Genomic DNA, 15,728 nt, shown 5'->3' with positions numbered 1-15,728 from the left:
TTAATTTGCATCTCTCTAATAGCTAGTGAAGCTGAACATTTTTTCATGTGTTTCTTGGTCATTTGTATTTCCTCTTCAGAGAACTGTCTTTTCATATCTTTTGCCCATTTTATAATTGGGCTGTCTGTACTATTGTCATTGAGTTGTAGGATTTCTTTGTATATGCAAGATATCAGTCTTTTGTCAGATACATGGTTTCCAAAAATTTTTTCCCATTGAGTTGGCTGCCTCTTTACCTTTTTGAGAAATTCCTTTGAGGTGCAGAAACTTCTAAGCTTGAGGAGTTCCCATTTATCTATTTTCTCTTTTGTTGCTTGTGCTTTGGGTGTAAAGTCTAGGAAGTGGCCTCCTAATACAAGGTCTTGAAGATGTTTTCCTACATTATCTTCTAGGAGTTTTATGGTACTTTCTTTTATATTGAGATCTTTGGTCCATTTTGAGTTAATTTTTGTGTAGGGGGTGAGGTAGGGGTCCTCTTTCATTCTTTTGGATATGGATATCCAACTCTCCCAGCCCCATTTGTTGAAAAGACCATTATGGCTCAGTTCGGTGACTTTGGGGGCCTTATCAAAGATCAGTCGGCCATAGATCTGAGGGTCTATCTCTGAATTCTCAATTCGATTCCATTGATCTGTATGTCTATCTTTGTGCCAGTACCATGCTGTCTTGGCAACTGTGGCTTTATAATAAGCTTCAAAGTCAGGGAGTGTAAGTCCTCCCACTCCGTTTTTCTTTTTTAGAGTGTCTTTAGCAATTCGAGGCATCTTCCCTTTCCAAATAAATTTGATAACTAGCTTTTCCAAGTCTGCAAAGTAGGTTGTTGGAATTTTGATTGGGATTGCATTGAATCTGTAGATGAGTTTGGGTAGAATTGACATCTTAATGACATTTAGCCTTCCTATCCATGAACATGGAATATTTTTCCATCTTTTAAGGTCCCCTTCTATTTCTTTTAGTAGAGTTATGTAGTTTTCTTTGTATAGGTCTTTTACATCTTTGGTTAAGTTGATTCCTAGGTACTTGATTTTTTTAGTTGCTATTGAAAATGGTATCTTTTTCTTGAGTGTCTCTTCAGTTTGTTCATTTCTAGCATATAGAAACATTACTGACTTATGTGCATTAATCTTGTATCCCGCTACTTTGCTAAATTTGTTTATTAGGTCTAGTAGGTGTATCGTTGATTTCTCAGGGTTTTCTAGATATAAGATCATATCATCTGCAAACAATGACAGTTTTACTTCTTCTTTTCCAATTTGGATGCCTTTTATTTCTTTGTCTTGCCGGATTGCCCTGGCTAGCACTTCCAGCACAATGTTGAATAACAGTGGTGACAGCGGGCATCCTTGTCTTGTTCCTGATCTTAGAGGGAAGGCTTTCAGTCTCTCACCATTGAGTACTATGCTGGCTGTGGGTTTTTCATATATGCTCTTTATCATGTTGAGGAAGTTTCCTTCAATTCCTACCTTTTGAAGTGTTTTTATCAAAAAGGGATGTTGGATTTTGTCAAATGCTTTTTCAGCATCTATTGAGATGATCAATTGATTTTTCCCTTTCGAGTTTTTAATGTGTTGTAATACATTGATTGTTTTTCTGATGTTGAACCATCCTTGCATGCCTGGAATGAACCCCACTTGGTCATGGTGTATGATTTTTTTAATGTGTCTTTGGATTCGATTTGCAAGTATTTTGTTGAGGATTTTTGCATCTATATTCATTAGGGAGATTGGCCGGTAGTTTTCCTTTTTTGTAGCATCTTTGCCTGGTTTTGGTATTAGATTGATGTTAGCTTCATAAAATGAGTTAGGTAGTGTTCCATTTTTTTCAATGTTTTGAAAGAGTTTGAGTAAGATTGGTGTCAGTTCTTTCTGGAAAGTTTGGTAGAATTCCCCTGTGAAGCCATCTGGCCCTGGGCATTTATTTGTGGGAAGATTTTTGATGACTGATTGGATCTCTTTGCTTGTGATGGGTTGGTTGAGGTCTTCTATTTCTTCTCTGGTCAGTCTAGGTTGTTCATATGTTTCCAGGAAATTGTCCATTTCTTCTACATTATCCAGTTTGTTGCCATACAGTTGTTCATAATATCCTCTTATAATTTTTTTAATTTCTTCAGGATCTGCAGTTATGTCACCTTTTTCATTCATTATTTTGTTTATATGGGTCTTCTCTCTTTTTGATTTTGTCAGTCTAGCTAGGGGTTTGTCAATCTTGTTGATCTTCTCAAAGAACCAACTTTTGGTGATATTTATCCTTTCTATTGTTTTTTTGTTCTCTATGTCATTTATTTCTGCTTTAATCCTTGTTATTTCTTTTCTTCTACTTGGTTTAGGATTGGTTTGCTGTTCATTTTCTAGCTTCTTCAGTTGATCCATTAGTTCTTTGATTTTGGCTCTTTCTTCCTTTTTAATATATGCGTTTAGTGCTATAAATTTCCCCCTTAGCACTGCTTTTGCTGCATCCCATAGGTTTTGGTATGTTGTGTTCTCATTTTCATTCGTCTCTATATATTTAGCAATTTCTCTTGCTATTTCTTCTTTAACCCACTGATTGTTTAGGAGTGTGTTGTTTAACCTCCAGGTATTTGTGAATTTTCTAAGTCTCTGATGGTTATTGACTTCTAATTGTATTCCATTGTGGCCAGAGAATGTGCTTTGAATAATTTCAATCTTTTTAAATTTATTGAGGCTTGTTTTATGTCCCAGCATATGATCTATTCTGGAGAAAGTTCCGTGAGCACTAGAAAAGTATGTGTATCCTGGTGATTTGGGATGTAATGTCCTGTAGATGTCTGTTAAATCTAATTCATTTATCAGATTGTTTAGGTTTTCAATTTCCTTATTGGTCTTCTGTCTGGTTGATCTATCTATAGGAGAGAGTGATGTGTTGAAGTCTCCCACAATTATTGTGGAAACATCAATTGCTTCCTTTAGTTTTGCCAATGTTTCTCTCATGTATTTTGTGGCATCTTGATTGGGTGCATAGACATTTACGATTGTTATTTCTTCTTGCTGAATTGCCCCTTTTATTAGTATGTAGTGGCCTTCTTTGTCTCTCAAAACATCCCTGCATTTGAAGTCTATTTTATCTGAGATTAATATTGCTACACCTGCTTTCTTTTGGCTGTAGCTTGCATGAAATATTTTTTTCCATCCTTTCACTTTCAATTTCTTTGTGTCCCTGTGTCTAAGATGAGTCTCTTGTATGCAACATATTGATGGTTCATTTTTTTTGATCCATTCTGCGAATCTATATCTTTTAATTGGGGAGTTTAATCCATTTACATTCAACGTTAAAACTGTGAAGGCATTTCTTGAATCGGCCATCTTATCCTTTGGATTATGTTTGCCATATTTTTCCCTCTCTCTATTAATATCCTTTATTGTACCCATACCGAATCTCTTTAGTACTGAACCTTTCTCCAAGTCTCTCTGTCCTGTCTTTGTTTCTCTGTCTGTAGGGCTCCCTTTAGTATCTCCAGTAGGGCAGGTCTCTTGTTAGCAAATTCTCTCAGCATTTCTTTGTCTGTGAAAAATTTAAGCTCTCCCTCAAATTTGAAGGAGAGCTTTGCTGGATAAAGTATTCTTGGCTGGAAATTCCTCTCTCTCAGAATTTTAAATATATCGTGCCATTGCCTTCTCGCCTCCATGGTGGCTGCTGAGTAGTCACTACTTAGTCTTATGCTGTTTCCTTTGTATGTGGTGAATTGCTTTTCTCTTGCTGCTTTCAGAACTTGCTCCTTCTCTTCTATGTTTGACAGTGTGATCAGTATATGTCTCGGAGTGGGTTTTTTTGGATTTATTCTATTTGGAGTTCGCTGAGCATTTATGATTTGTGTATTTATGTTGTTTAGAAGATTTGGGAAGTTTTCCCCAACAATTTCTTTGAATACTCTTCCTAGACCTTTACCCTTTTCTTCCCCTTCTGGGACACCAATGAGTCTTATATTCGGACGCTTCATATTATCTATCATATCCCTGAGGTCCATTTCGAGTTTTTCAATTTTTTTCCCCATTCTTTCTTTTATGCTTTCATTTTCCATTCTGTCATCTTCCAGGTCACTGATTCGTTGTTCAACTTCCTCTAGTCTTGTACTATGAGTGTCCAGAATCTTTTTAATTTGGTCAACAGTTTCTTTAATTTCCATAAGATCATCCATTTTTTTATTTAGTCTTGCAATGTCTTCTTTATGCTCTTCTAGGGTCTTCTTGATTTCCTTCATATCCCGTACTAGGGTCTCATTGTTCATCTTTAGTTCTTTGAGTAGCTGCTCTAGGTGTGTCTCTTCTGGTCTTTTGATTTGGGTGCTTGGGCTTGGGTTATCCATATCGTCTGGTTTTTTCATATGCTTTATAATTTTCTGTTGTTTTTGGCCTCGTGGCATTTGCTGTCCTTGATAGGGTTCTTTTAGGGTTTGTAGACCAGTTGAAGTCCTTATCTGTAATTTATCAGATCTACAGCTTCGTGGAGTACACTTTCTCTAACTAACCAGCAGGTGGCGTCCACGAGCCACCTGTTCTCCACAAGCCAGATCTCCCCTGCTTAGCCTTTTTGGTGAGTGGGGGAGTGAGTCTTGTGGGGCCCAATTGGTGTCCCAAGCTTGCGTGTGTAGTTGGTGTTGCCTGCCCTGTATGTGGGGCGTGTTTCTGGGCAGTCGGGGAGGGGGGGTGGCCCTAACAATCAAATCTCCCTGATGATCCTAGAGTTTTAAAGCTACTGCAATAGTCTAATCCTTCAGTTCAGTCCTGCCACAGTTTGTCTCTGCCACTGACCCACAAGTCTTTGGTATTGGCGTATGGCTCCTGAGACTTGCAAGTGGGCCCCTCTTCCAGGCTGTGCACCCCGGGTCCTCTGTTGAGGGATGACTGTGCTATGTCACAGGTGAGTGCCGTCCCCCCAGGGCAGTTCTGGGCTGCTGGGCTGTGTTGGGAGGCTCCCAGTCTGCTCAAATGATGGCTGAATGGGGCTCTGTTAATTCACACTGCTCCCCCTTCCCAGCTCTGGGACATTCAGCTGAGGTTGCAGGGAAGGCTAATGTCCACGCCCAGTTTTGTGGTGTGTGCCTGTTATTTGAAGCACTTCCGTCACACTGGGTTGTCTGGGGCAGCTCTGGGCTATGGGGCTGGCGATGGGCAGGAGTGTTTCCTGTCCACCAGGATGGTGGCTGTGAGCGGACACCCCCCTTTTCTTGGGAAGTTGTGTTGTTTAGTGAATTTTCTCAGCCACTGGATTATTGCCTTTTGTCTCAGAGCTCTCTTATTTCTGCTCTTGACTTGACGTGCCCAAATTTCAATTCTTTGAAGCTTTCTGTATTGAGCTTCTTAGAGTAATTGTTTTAGAAAAAGCAAAAAGGATTTAAAAAAAAAAAAAAAAAAAAAAAAAAAAAAAAAACGGCCCTCCTCAGAGATCTAATGGGTTATTGAAATGCTAATAGACAAAGCAACCAGGGCCATTAAGGAAAGGTGCCCTGGGCAGAGAGATCAGCCTTGCTTCGGGATTTGCATATGCGCCTCAAGGCCTGATCTCCGCCCTTCCCCTTTCTGTGTTCACCAGAACTCCAAAAATCCTCTGCTTTTACTTTGGAGCTTCTCGTGTTGTTTTCCTTCTATGCCCGTCTCCTCTCTGCTGGGCTGGCTGCTCTCAGAGTCTCTGGTGTCTGGCCTCAGTCTATCTATGGTTGGAGTTTGAATCAGTAGAATGAGTTTCCGATGAGAGCAGCCACTGCAATTCTCCCTTCTCCTTCCTGGAGCTGACAGCCCCTCCTCCCCCGGGACTGAGCCTGGCAGGGAGGGGCGCGGGTCCCCTGGCCGCAAAAACTTACAGATTTCGCTGATCTCAGCAGTTCCACGTTTTCATGAGTGTTGTATGAAGTATGCCCAAAGACAGATTGCTCTGTGGTGTCCAGTCCACGCAGTTCCTGGCTTTTTACCTACTTTCCTGGAGGAGTAACTAAAACATACAGCTCACCAGTCTGCCATCTTGCCCCGCCTCCAATTAATTTTAATTGCCAATTTAAAAATGGGCAAAAGACATGAATAGACATTTTTCCAAAGAGGAAATACAAATGGCTAAAAGTACAAGAAAAGATGCTCATCTTCACTAGCTATTAGGGAAATGCAAATCAAAATTACAATGAGCTAACGTTTCACACCTACTAGAATGGCTGCAATTAAACAAACAGGCAACAATAAGTGTTGGAGAGGATGTGGAGAAAAAGGAAAACTTATTCACTGCTAAGGGGAATGTAAAATGGTATAGCTGCTGTGGAGGATGGTTTGGTGGTTCCTCAGAATGCTGCATACAGAGTTGCCTTACAATCCAGCAATCCCGCTACTCAGTACATACCCAGAAGATCCAAAAGCAGGGACGCAAACAGACACTCGCACACCAATATTCATGGCAGCATTATTCACAATTGCCAAAAGATGGAAACAACCCAAGTGTCCATCAACAGATGAATGGATAAACAAAATGTGGTATACGTACAATGGAATATTATTCAGCAGTAAGAAGGAATGAAGTCCTGAAGCATGCAACAACACGGATGAACCCTGAGGACATTATGTTGATTGACATAAGTCAGACAACAAAGGAAAAATATTGTATGATCTCACTAGTATGAACTAATTATAATATGTACTTTCATAGACATAAAATCTAGAACATAGTTTACCGGGAAATAGAATCAGGCTAGAGAATGGGGAGCATTTGCTTAATATATGCAGATATTTAACTAGGTTGAACTTAAATGTTTGGAAATGGATAGAGGTGATGGTAGCATGCTATTGTGAATACAATTAACAGTGCTGAAAGTGTATGAATGAGATTGAAAGGGGAAGTTTAGAATCATGTAGGTCACCAGAAGGAAAGCTAGAGCTTAAAACATGGGATTATATATATAATACAGGGAATCTTGTGGTGGATGATAAGTGCGATTAACTATACAAATATTAAAAAGTTCTTTTATGAACTAGAACAAATGTACAACTTCTTGTATTAACAACGAATTAATAATAGAGTGGTATATGGGAAACAATGTACCTATTTCAAAGTATGGACTACAGTTAACAGTAATATCTTAATATCTTTTCATCAACAGTAAAAAATGTACCACTCCATTACCAGGGGTCAATAATAGGGGGTAGGGGGGATATGGGATGTTTTGAGATTTCTTTTTTGTTTTTCGGAGTAATGAAATATTGTAAAATTGAATGTCGAATTAATGCACAATTATGTGAGCCACTGACTGTATACTTTGGATGGATTGTACGGTGTGTGAATATATCTCAATAAAATTGCATAAAAACAAAACAATGTGATACCATTTCACACCCATCAGAATGGCTACTATTAAAAAATAGAAAATTACAAGTGTTGGAGAGCATGTGGATAAACAGCAATCATTGCTGTGGAAGACAGTTTGGCAGTTCCTCAGGAAACTGGCAATCCTAATGTTAGGTATATAAGCAAAAGAATTGAAAGCAGGGACTTGAACAGATATTAAGCAGTATTACTTAAAACTGCCAAAGGATTGAAGCAACCCAAGTGTCCATCAACCATGAAGGGATAAACAAAATGTGGTAAATATATACAATGGATTATTATTCAACATTAAAAAAGAATGAAGTTCTGATTTCACACAACACTGATGAACCTAGAAGATAACATGTTGAGTGAAATAAGACAGAAACGGACAAATATTGGATGATCTCACTGATATGATATAATTAGAATAAGCAAACTCACAGTGTCAGAATCTAGGATATAGGTTAACAGGGGCTGGTTTACAGGTAGGGAATGGGGAATTAATGCTTAAATTGTACAGAATTTCTATTTGGGTTGCTGGGAAAGGTTTGGTAATGGACGGTGGTGATGACAGCACAGCATTATGAATATAATTAATAGCACTGAATTATATACGTGAATGTGGTCAAAAGGGGAAATTTTAGCTTGTATATATGTTACTAGGATAAAAATAAAAAGAAAAAACAGGACTGCACAACACAGTGAACTCTACGGTAAACAATGGACTACAGGTAGTACAATCATAAAAATGTTCTTTCATGAATTATAATGTGTATCACACTAATGCAAGGTGTATTTTAATAGGGTGATATAACAACTCTATATTTTATGTATTTTATGCATGATATTTCTATAAACCTACAAATTCTTTAACAACAAAAAAATACTAATAAAGAATAAATTAAATTTAAAAATATCTAATATACTGGAAAGAATGTGAGCATTGGAGCCACAGGGCATCAGTTTCAAGCTTCATCCTTGTTAACTATATGATAGTTGACAAGCTACTTTATTCCCTCAACTTTATTACCCTCAGATAGTAAAGATAAAATAAGAATGTATGTGAAAGTCTCTGAAGCTGTAAAGTATTTACAATACTTAATCATCAGTATTATTTAAAAGTCTCTGCAGTTTTAAGCTTAATGATTCTGTTCTTCACTAGAGCTAGGTGAGCTATTACAGTGATTTTAAGATTTTAATAATATTTTAATATTGCTACATAAGCTGCTGGAGTTTTCTGCTCAAAAGAGTAGCAAGCACTTTTAGAAAACAATTCACTAAGAGTTTAAATAAAATTATGCACACAATTTGTTTGCACCGTAAGATCAAATTTTGTTATATATGATGTGAATTTTTTCATAGTCCAATTCTTATAAACAATTAAATTATCTACTTGTCATGAGATTTACTTTGAAAATATTGTCTTTTTCCCATGTTTTTTTCCACTTATACTATATGCATCTTTATAGACCACCTCCTATGTTTTATATTTCACTAATACATAAACGATAACCTCAAATATTGCTGCATTACCAATATCTGTATTTCACGTAAGAATTAAGTCATGAACTCTGAATAGGCCATTGTTATAATACCAGATGATTGGATTAAGGAATCAAATTTTAACTCATCAGTAATTACAGATAATTGTCAAGATATATCCTTAAATAAACTTTTTACTAAAATATTCCATATCCAAATCATTTTTCATTTTGATTAATTTCCTAATGTTTTTGACAAGCTTTTATTTTCAACTTATTTGAAGCAAGCTCAGCATTAAGACCCACTGAAAATGAAAAGCATAAGACCTAGCCCTCATCCCACTGAAATTCTGAGCATTTTCTAATATAGTTTAAACTGTTTTTCTTAGGTTTTCAAACTAACTTTTTACTCTGTGTATGACAAAAATATAAAAGTGAAAACCCTTATTTTTCCATGGTATTGTAGCAATGGTACAATTAAAGTGACAATCACCTTATAAGCATCCTTTTGAACTTTATTATTCTAAAGTGGTTCTTGAAAATATGACAGATGCAAAATATAAATTTTACAAATCTCCCATTCAGTTTTTAGCAAAATTTTTTTGTTAATTTTTCTTTAAGATTGTAAACACATTTTCCTTTAGATAAAGTAAACATTATCCTTTTATAAGAAAGGCAAAGTAATAGGAATCCCTTTCTGAGATGAAATTACCTCATTTAATTAAGTTACCCACTTACATTTTGCTAATTGCTGGTGTAAATTATTCAGTGTGTTTATTAGATTTTTACATGGCTTCTTCGGAAGTATCTTCCAGGCTACATTTTTCTTGTCTCCAGTTCTGAGATTGAATGACAACAATAATATATTTGTTAGCAGGACTTTTTTTTGAGAAAATTATATTTTATATATATATATATAAAGAAAAAACACATTGAATAAAAAAATAAATATCCAAAATAGTCTAGTTAAGAATAGAAAAATACTAAAGACTACAGTAGTAAATTGGGAAGATGAATATTTTAAAATTTATTTTTATGTGGGCAGAACCTTGTATTAAATATAGCTTAAAATTTTATAATTATGTTGGTACTGAGTAAATTCCACTTGCATTGAAATCATGCTAATAAACACCACAAAGCTAAATGTGGTGACCATAACTCTCAAAATCCCACTTAAGGGTGTTTAGACATCTAAATATTGGGAAAATCCTATGACAAGGTGATTTGCTTGTTATAGACTAAGAAAAAGCACCATTGAAAACTTTCAATGAACTTATGAGCCACAGAGCTTATCAACATACTATGGTATATTTAAATATTTAATTCCTTAGTTTCCTAAAAGTATAAGTAAAAATTATTTTTGTTTTCTTTAGAAGAGATATAATCCATATTATAAAATTACTTGAATAAAGTATAACATTTCAAACTACTTTTGTAACTATAAAAGAGCAGATCTGACTGGACGTGGTAGCTTTGTTTGTAGGTCAGACTCCTATAATCTCCTTTATTTCAATTATTACAACATAATTACTCTTTAAACTATATTTGAAGCAGGAGAAGAAAAGAGTATGATGATAAAACATTATAAAGCCTTAGGACTTAAAACAATCTTGTTGATTCCATTCTTCATTTATTGAATCTTTTAAACCAATATAAACAGGAATGAATACTCATTTTAGAAAACTTGAAGAATGTAGAAGAAAAATAAATCACACATGTTTGAACAACTAAACACTATTAATATCTTGGGTACATTAACTTTTTAGCCTACTCTCCATTTACAGAGTTTTAAATTTATTGTTTTTTTAATGATTCAATTCCTATTTCATATGTAATTTTCACTTAACATTCTAAATGAACAGAAACATGATTTTAAATTTAAATGGTAATATACTATTTCATCCAGTCTATACAGCTGGTTATTTAATCATTGACCCTACTATGAAGACAGTCTTTGCTGTTCTCTTCATATAAAAACTTAATTTTTAATAATTAATTCCTTCCTCCCCCTAATTCTACTTATAGTAATTATAATGCATGTTCTTTTGCTTCAGTTATTTTCTCCCCAAAGTTACTTAAGTAGGGTACTGAACTAGAAATGGGTCTTGCTTAATGTGGTCACATTTCAAATGAAATGAATACTAATAAGCCCACCCAAATTAATTATATCTTACAGATTTAGACTTTTCCGTAAGGTTATCCGAAAAAATAGAAATTAACCTAAGATTGGCACTTCTAAATGCTTTTGAGAAGCCTAACTTTTAAAAACGTGTACTAGATGGAGATCAGTTATACAATGGGACTAAGCATAGCACGGCCGTGTAGTGGAATTTGCTGGACATTCTTCTTATGCTCTCTAAACTTCCCATGGAACAAAAAGGGTAAATATCACTTTGAATATTAATTGAAGAAAAAAGAGTGGATGGGAAAGCTTAAGCTGACAAAGGACAAATGTCTTGGGATCTATGATCTATCTTTTCACAAATAAGAATAAAAATAAGGATAGAACAGGGTCAAATTGCAGATGTGCTGCTATGTAGGTTTTATTACATTTACAATATGATCAGGAGCATGAAGCCCTGTGTTATAGTGAGAACACAATGTAGAAATAGTTTTTACATTATTTTCTTGATAAAACTTTTCAACACAACACACCATGTCTTACCATTCGCTGTAATTAAGGTTCCTTACTCATGTAATTTCCTCCTCTTGACCTAAAACTGGCTGGCTGGGTAAGAGAGTTACATCTCGTACCTGAGTTTGGATCTACAATAGCCTTCTACATCTTTATTTACGGTTACTTCCATTTACAAGGGCACTACTACATAAATAGTTACCAAAAATTAGTGGCATAAGTATTTGTTTTGGAGTCAGACAGTGCTACTTTCAAAAGCCAGTTATAGCAGTATAATCTATTTACCCTTTGATAATTACTTAAAAATCTAAGCTTTGATTTCCTTATCTGTCAGATGGGGCTAATAAAAACTACCTCACAAAGTATGGAGAATAATATAACTTGTGCTATGCATATAGCTTTATGCCTAGCACATATTGGATATTAATACTTTCCTCTTCTTCAGAAATTTCTTGACATTCAGAAAATACTCTATGTTATATGTATCCAAAAGTCAGAAAAGGAAAAGGAAACTCAAAGTTTCATACTCAGGATTTGTTTTTCTTTCAAATTTCAGGTAGGGGCTTCAGAAATTCTCAGTTAAGGAAAGTAAAAAGCTGTTAGTTCACTAGTCTATTCCTCCCATGGATTTGGAAAGGCAATAATATCAAGGAGGAATACTGACGTGTACAAATGACTGTTTCTTTGATTCTTTAACTCACTAGTGATCAAAACAGAAAGATAAAACAGTAAGTAGGAAGAGAAAAATTTCTTTTAACAAATTGAAGAAAAGTACAAAAAGAGGGGCTATGTAATTTACTGCCACAATAAACACAGTTACACTTATTACCACCTTTAACTTCAATATTTAAAAAATATATATATGTCATGTAACAAAAAAATGGGCAAAGAAAAAAATTGCTTTGTATTTAAAAAATTAAATATCACTGGTAAAGAATTAAATGTTCCTGGTAAGGAATCTTTGACTTTATCCATCCCACATATAAAGTAGCCATTATGTACAAAATACATACCATATTTGCTTGGTTAGGCTTTCAATGAATAAAAGCTTTCTGACAGCATATTTTCTTTATAATAGAAGATTATTTGCTAAACTTTTCTAATGGTTTAGGCATTTGAGGTTTTTGACATGATAAAAGTGAGTATTAATCTAAGCTATCAGAACAAAATAAAAAGGCTTTACAATGAAAAGAACTTGTTAAAGAATTGGAGAAAAACCTAGTCACATCAATATATGTAAGTTGTAAAAGTTATATTGGAAGGGGGAAAATAAATGGAACAAAATTAAGTTTCAATGGCTAAGAGATTTATTTCAAACAGAGTTGAGGGGTCATTCTGGAGGTTATTCTTATGCATTATACTACTTTAAGTTTATAGCACATTAGAATAGCTAGAAGGAAATACCTGAAACTGTTGAACTGTAATCCAGTAGCCTTGATTCTTAATGGTGATTGTATAACTAGATAGCTTTTATCATGTGACTATGTGATTGTGAAAACCTGCAACTGACACCCCCTGAATCCAGTGAATGGGCAGAGATGAGTAATAAAATATAGACAAAAAATATAAAAATAAATAATGGGGGGTGATAAGGGGTATGGGATGTTTGGGGTATTCTTTTTTATATTTTAAAATTTTTAAATTGTTTTTATTTTATTTATTTATTTTTTGGAGTAGTGAAAATGTTCTAAAATTGACTGTGGTGATGAATGCGTAACAGCTATGTGACGATACTGTGAGCCATTGACTGTATACCTTGGATGAATTATATGGTATGTGAATATATCTTAATTAAATGGCAAAAAAAAAAAAGCTATACTGGTATTTGAGCTTTGGTGATGTAAGAAAGGGATAAGTTTAGCTTTCACATAGAGACAGCATGGAATAAGGGAAATGGAGGCAAAACCAGTTTAAACAAGCCCCGTGGTAAAGAGAAGAAAGAGAGAATCTGCCAGCTCCTTATATGGAAAAGTAACCATGGTTACTAGAATGTAAAGAGATATGAGGTAAAATCAGAGGTGGGAACTCACAGCAAAAAAAAAATTTTTTTAAACTAAATGAACTCTCTTGGATAGGCTGATCAGTTCAAAATCTCAATAATGAGCTAGTTGGCTCTCTTGGATAGGCTGTACAAATTAAAATCTCAAAAGATGAATTAGTTAGTGTTCTCGGATAGGCTGTAACCTCTGTAGTACCCAGTCAATGGGGAAACAGGGAAGGGACTTGCGAATTAGGAGTAGGAGATTTAAAGATCGCCATTATCTTCCTCTGGCGTGCCAGCCTACCATGTGTTTGGCTGGGCGCCCTATCCTGCAAGATCATAAATAAATTCTTTTCTCCTCCAGAACTGAGTGAGCGTTTATTCCCTTACAGGTACCGCTTTATTTCCAACAGGTGATAAACTAAATTGTAGTTCTTTTAAGTATGCCCAGTGGAGACGTAAAGTCATTGCATCAAATGCCTCTTCCCTGAATAACATAAGTATGTATGGACTGAAAATAAGAGACTGTTTCAAGGAAAACAAAATTTTTCTTATAAAGTAAAATATATTACTATAAAGTAAAATATAGCTTCAATAGCCATAACTTAAATATTATTTCAATAGAAAGAGAAGGAGGGCAGGGCAAGATGGCAGAGTGGTGAGGTGTACGTTTTAGTTACTCCTTCAGGGCAGTAGGTAGAAAGCCAGGAACTGCGTGGACCAGACACCACAGAGCAATTTGACTTTGGGCATACTTCATATAACACTCATGAACACGTGGAACAGCTGAGATCAGAGAAACCTGTAAGTTTTTGCAGCCAGGGGACCCGCGCCCCACGCTGCCAGGCTCAGTCCTGTGGGAGGAGGGGCCGTCAGCGCTGGGAAGGAGAAGGGAGAACTGCAGTGGCAGCTGTTATCAGAAACTCATTCTACTGATCCAAACTCCAATCATAGATGGACTGAGACCAGATGCCAGAGAATCCGGGAGTAGCCAGCCCAGCGGAGAAGAGATAGGGATAGCAAAAACAGCAAGAAAAACCCAAAAATAAAAGCAGAGGCTTTTTGCAGTTCTGATGAACATAGAACAGGGAAGGGCAGAGCTCAGGCAGAGTCAGGCTCATATGTAAATCCAGAAGACGATTTTCTTTGTCTGAAAAACAGGTTTCTCTGCTCCCTGGATAGTTCCTTAATGGCCCTAATTGCCTTGTCTCTTAGCATTTCAATAACCCATTAGATCTGCAAGGAGCACCTTTCCCTTTTTCTTTATCAAAAAAAAATCTTTTTCTCTTTTTCTAAAACAATTACTCTAAGAAGCCCAATACAGAAAGCCTCAAAGACTTGCAATTTGGGCAAGTCAAGACAAGAGCAGAACTAAGAGAGCTCTGAGACATGAGGCAATAAACCAGTGGCTGAGAAAATTCACTAAACACCACAACTTCCCAAGAAAAGGGGGGCGTCCCCTCATAGCCATCTTCCTGGTGGGCAGGGAACACTCCTGCCAGTCGCCGGCCCCATAGCCCAGAGCTACCCCAGACAACCCAGTGTGATGGAAAGTGTTTCCAACAACACACACACATACCACAAAATCAGGTGTGGAATTAGCCTTCCCTGCACCCTCAGCTGGTTATCCCAGAACCGGGAAGGCGGAGCAGTGTGAATTAACACGCACCATTCAGCAATCCTTTCAACAGACTGGGAGAGTCCCTACACAGCCCTGCAGCCCAGAACTGCCCTGGGGGGTGGCACTCACCTGTGACATAGCACAGTGATCCCTCAACAGAGGGCCTGGGGTTGCACAGCCTGGAATAGGGACCCACTCACAAGTCTCAGGGGCCATATGCCAATACCAAGGACTTCTGGGTCAGCGGCAGAGACAAACAGTGGCAGGACTGAACTGAAGGATTAGACTATTGCAGCAGCTTTAAATCTCCAGGAACACCAGGGAGATTTGATTGTTAGAGCCACCCCTCCTTCGTGACCACCCAGACACTTGCCCCATATACAGGGCGGGCAACACCAACTACACACGCAAGCTTGGCACACCAATTGGACCCCACAAGACTCACAACCCCACTCACCACAAAGACAAAGCAGGGGAGAACTGGCTTGAGGGGAATAGGTGGCTCGCGGATGCCACCTGCTGATTAGTTAGAGAAAGTATACTCCACAAAGCTGTGGAACTGAAAAATTAGAGATAAGGGTTTTAATAAGTCTACAAATCCTCAAAGAACTCTATAAAGTTAAGCAAATGCCAAGAGGCGAAAAACAACAGAAAACTTTAAAGCATATGAAAAAACAAGACAATATGGGTAACCCAAGCCCAAGCACCCAA

General features: G+C 36.6%; 1 protein-coding gene across 16 annotated transcripts in view; it reads right to left on the bottom strand.

Moving 5' to 3' along the window:
* The window catches only part of DENND4A (DENN domain containing 4A), a 200,677-nt gene that overhangs the window by 90,993 nt on the left and 93,956 nt on the right, over window positions 1-15,728 (bottom strand). For all 16 annotated transcript variants that reach the window (XM_037833644.1, XM_037833639.1, XM_037833642.1 and 13 more), the window contains one exon: window positions 9,519-9,619. In XM_037833644.1, the coding sequence (XP_037689572.1) occupies window positions 9,519-9,619 (101 nt within the window). The remainder of the gene's footprint in view (window positions 1-9,518; window positions 9,620-15,728) is intronic.

Source organism: Choloepus didactylus, chromosome 4 (assembly GCF_015220235.1).
Source record: "Choloepus didactylus isolate mChoDid1 chromosome 4, mChoDid1.pri, whole genome shotgun sequence".
Taxonomy (NCBI): Eukaryota; Metazoa; Chordata; class Mammalia; order Pilosa; family Megalonychidae; genus Choloepus; species Choloepus didactylus.
The sequence above is the reverse complement of the archived record's forward strand: the minus strand, read 5'-3'. Positions and strand labels throughout refer to the sequence as shown.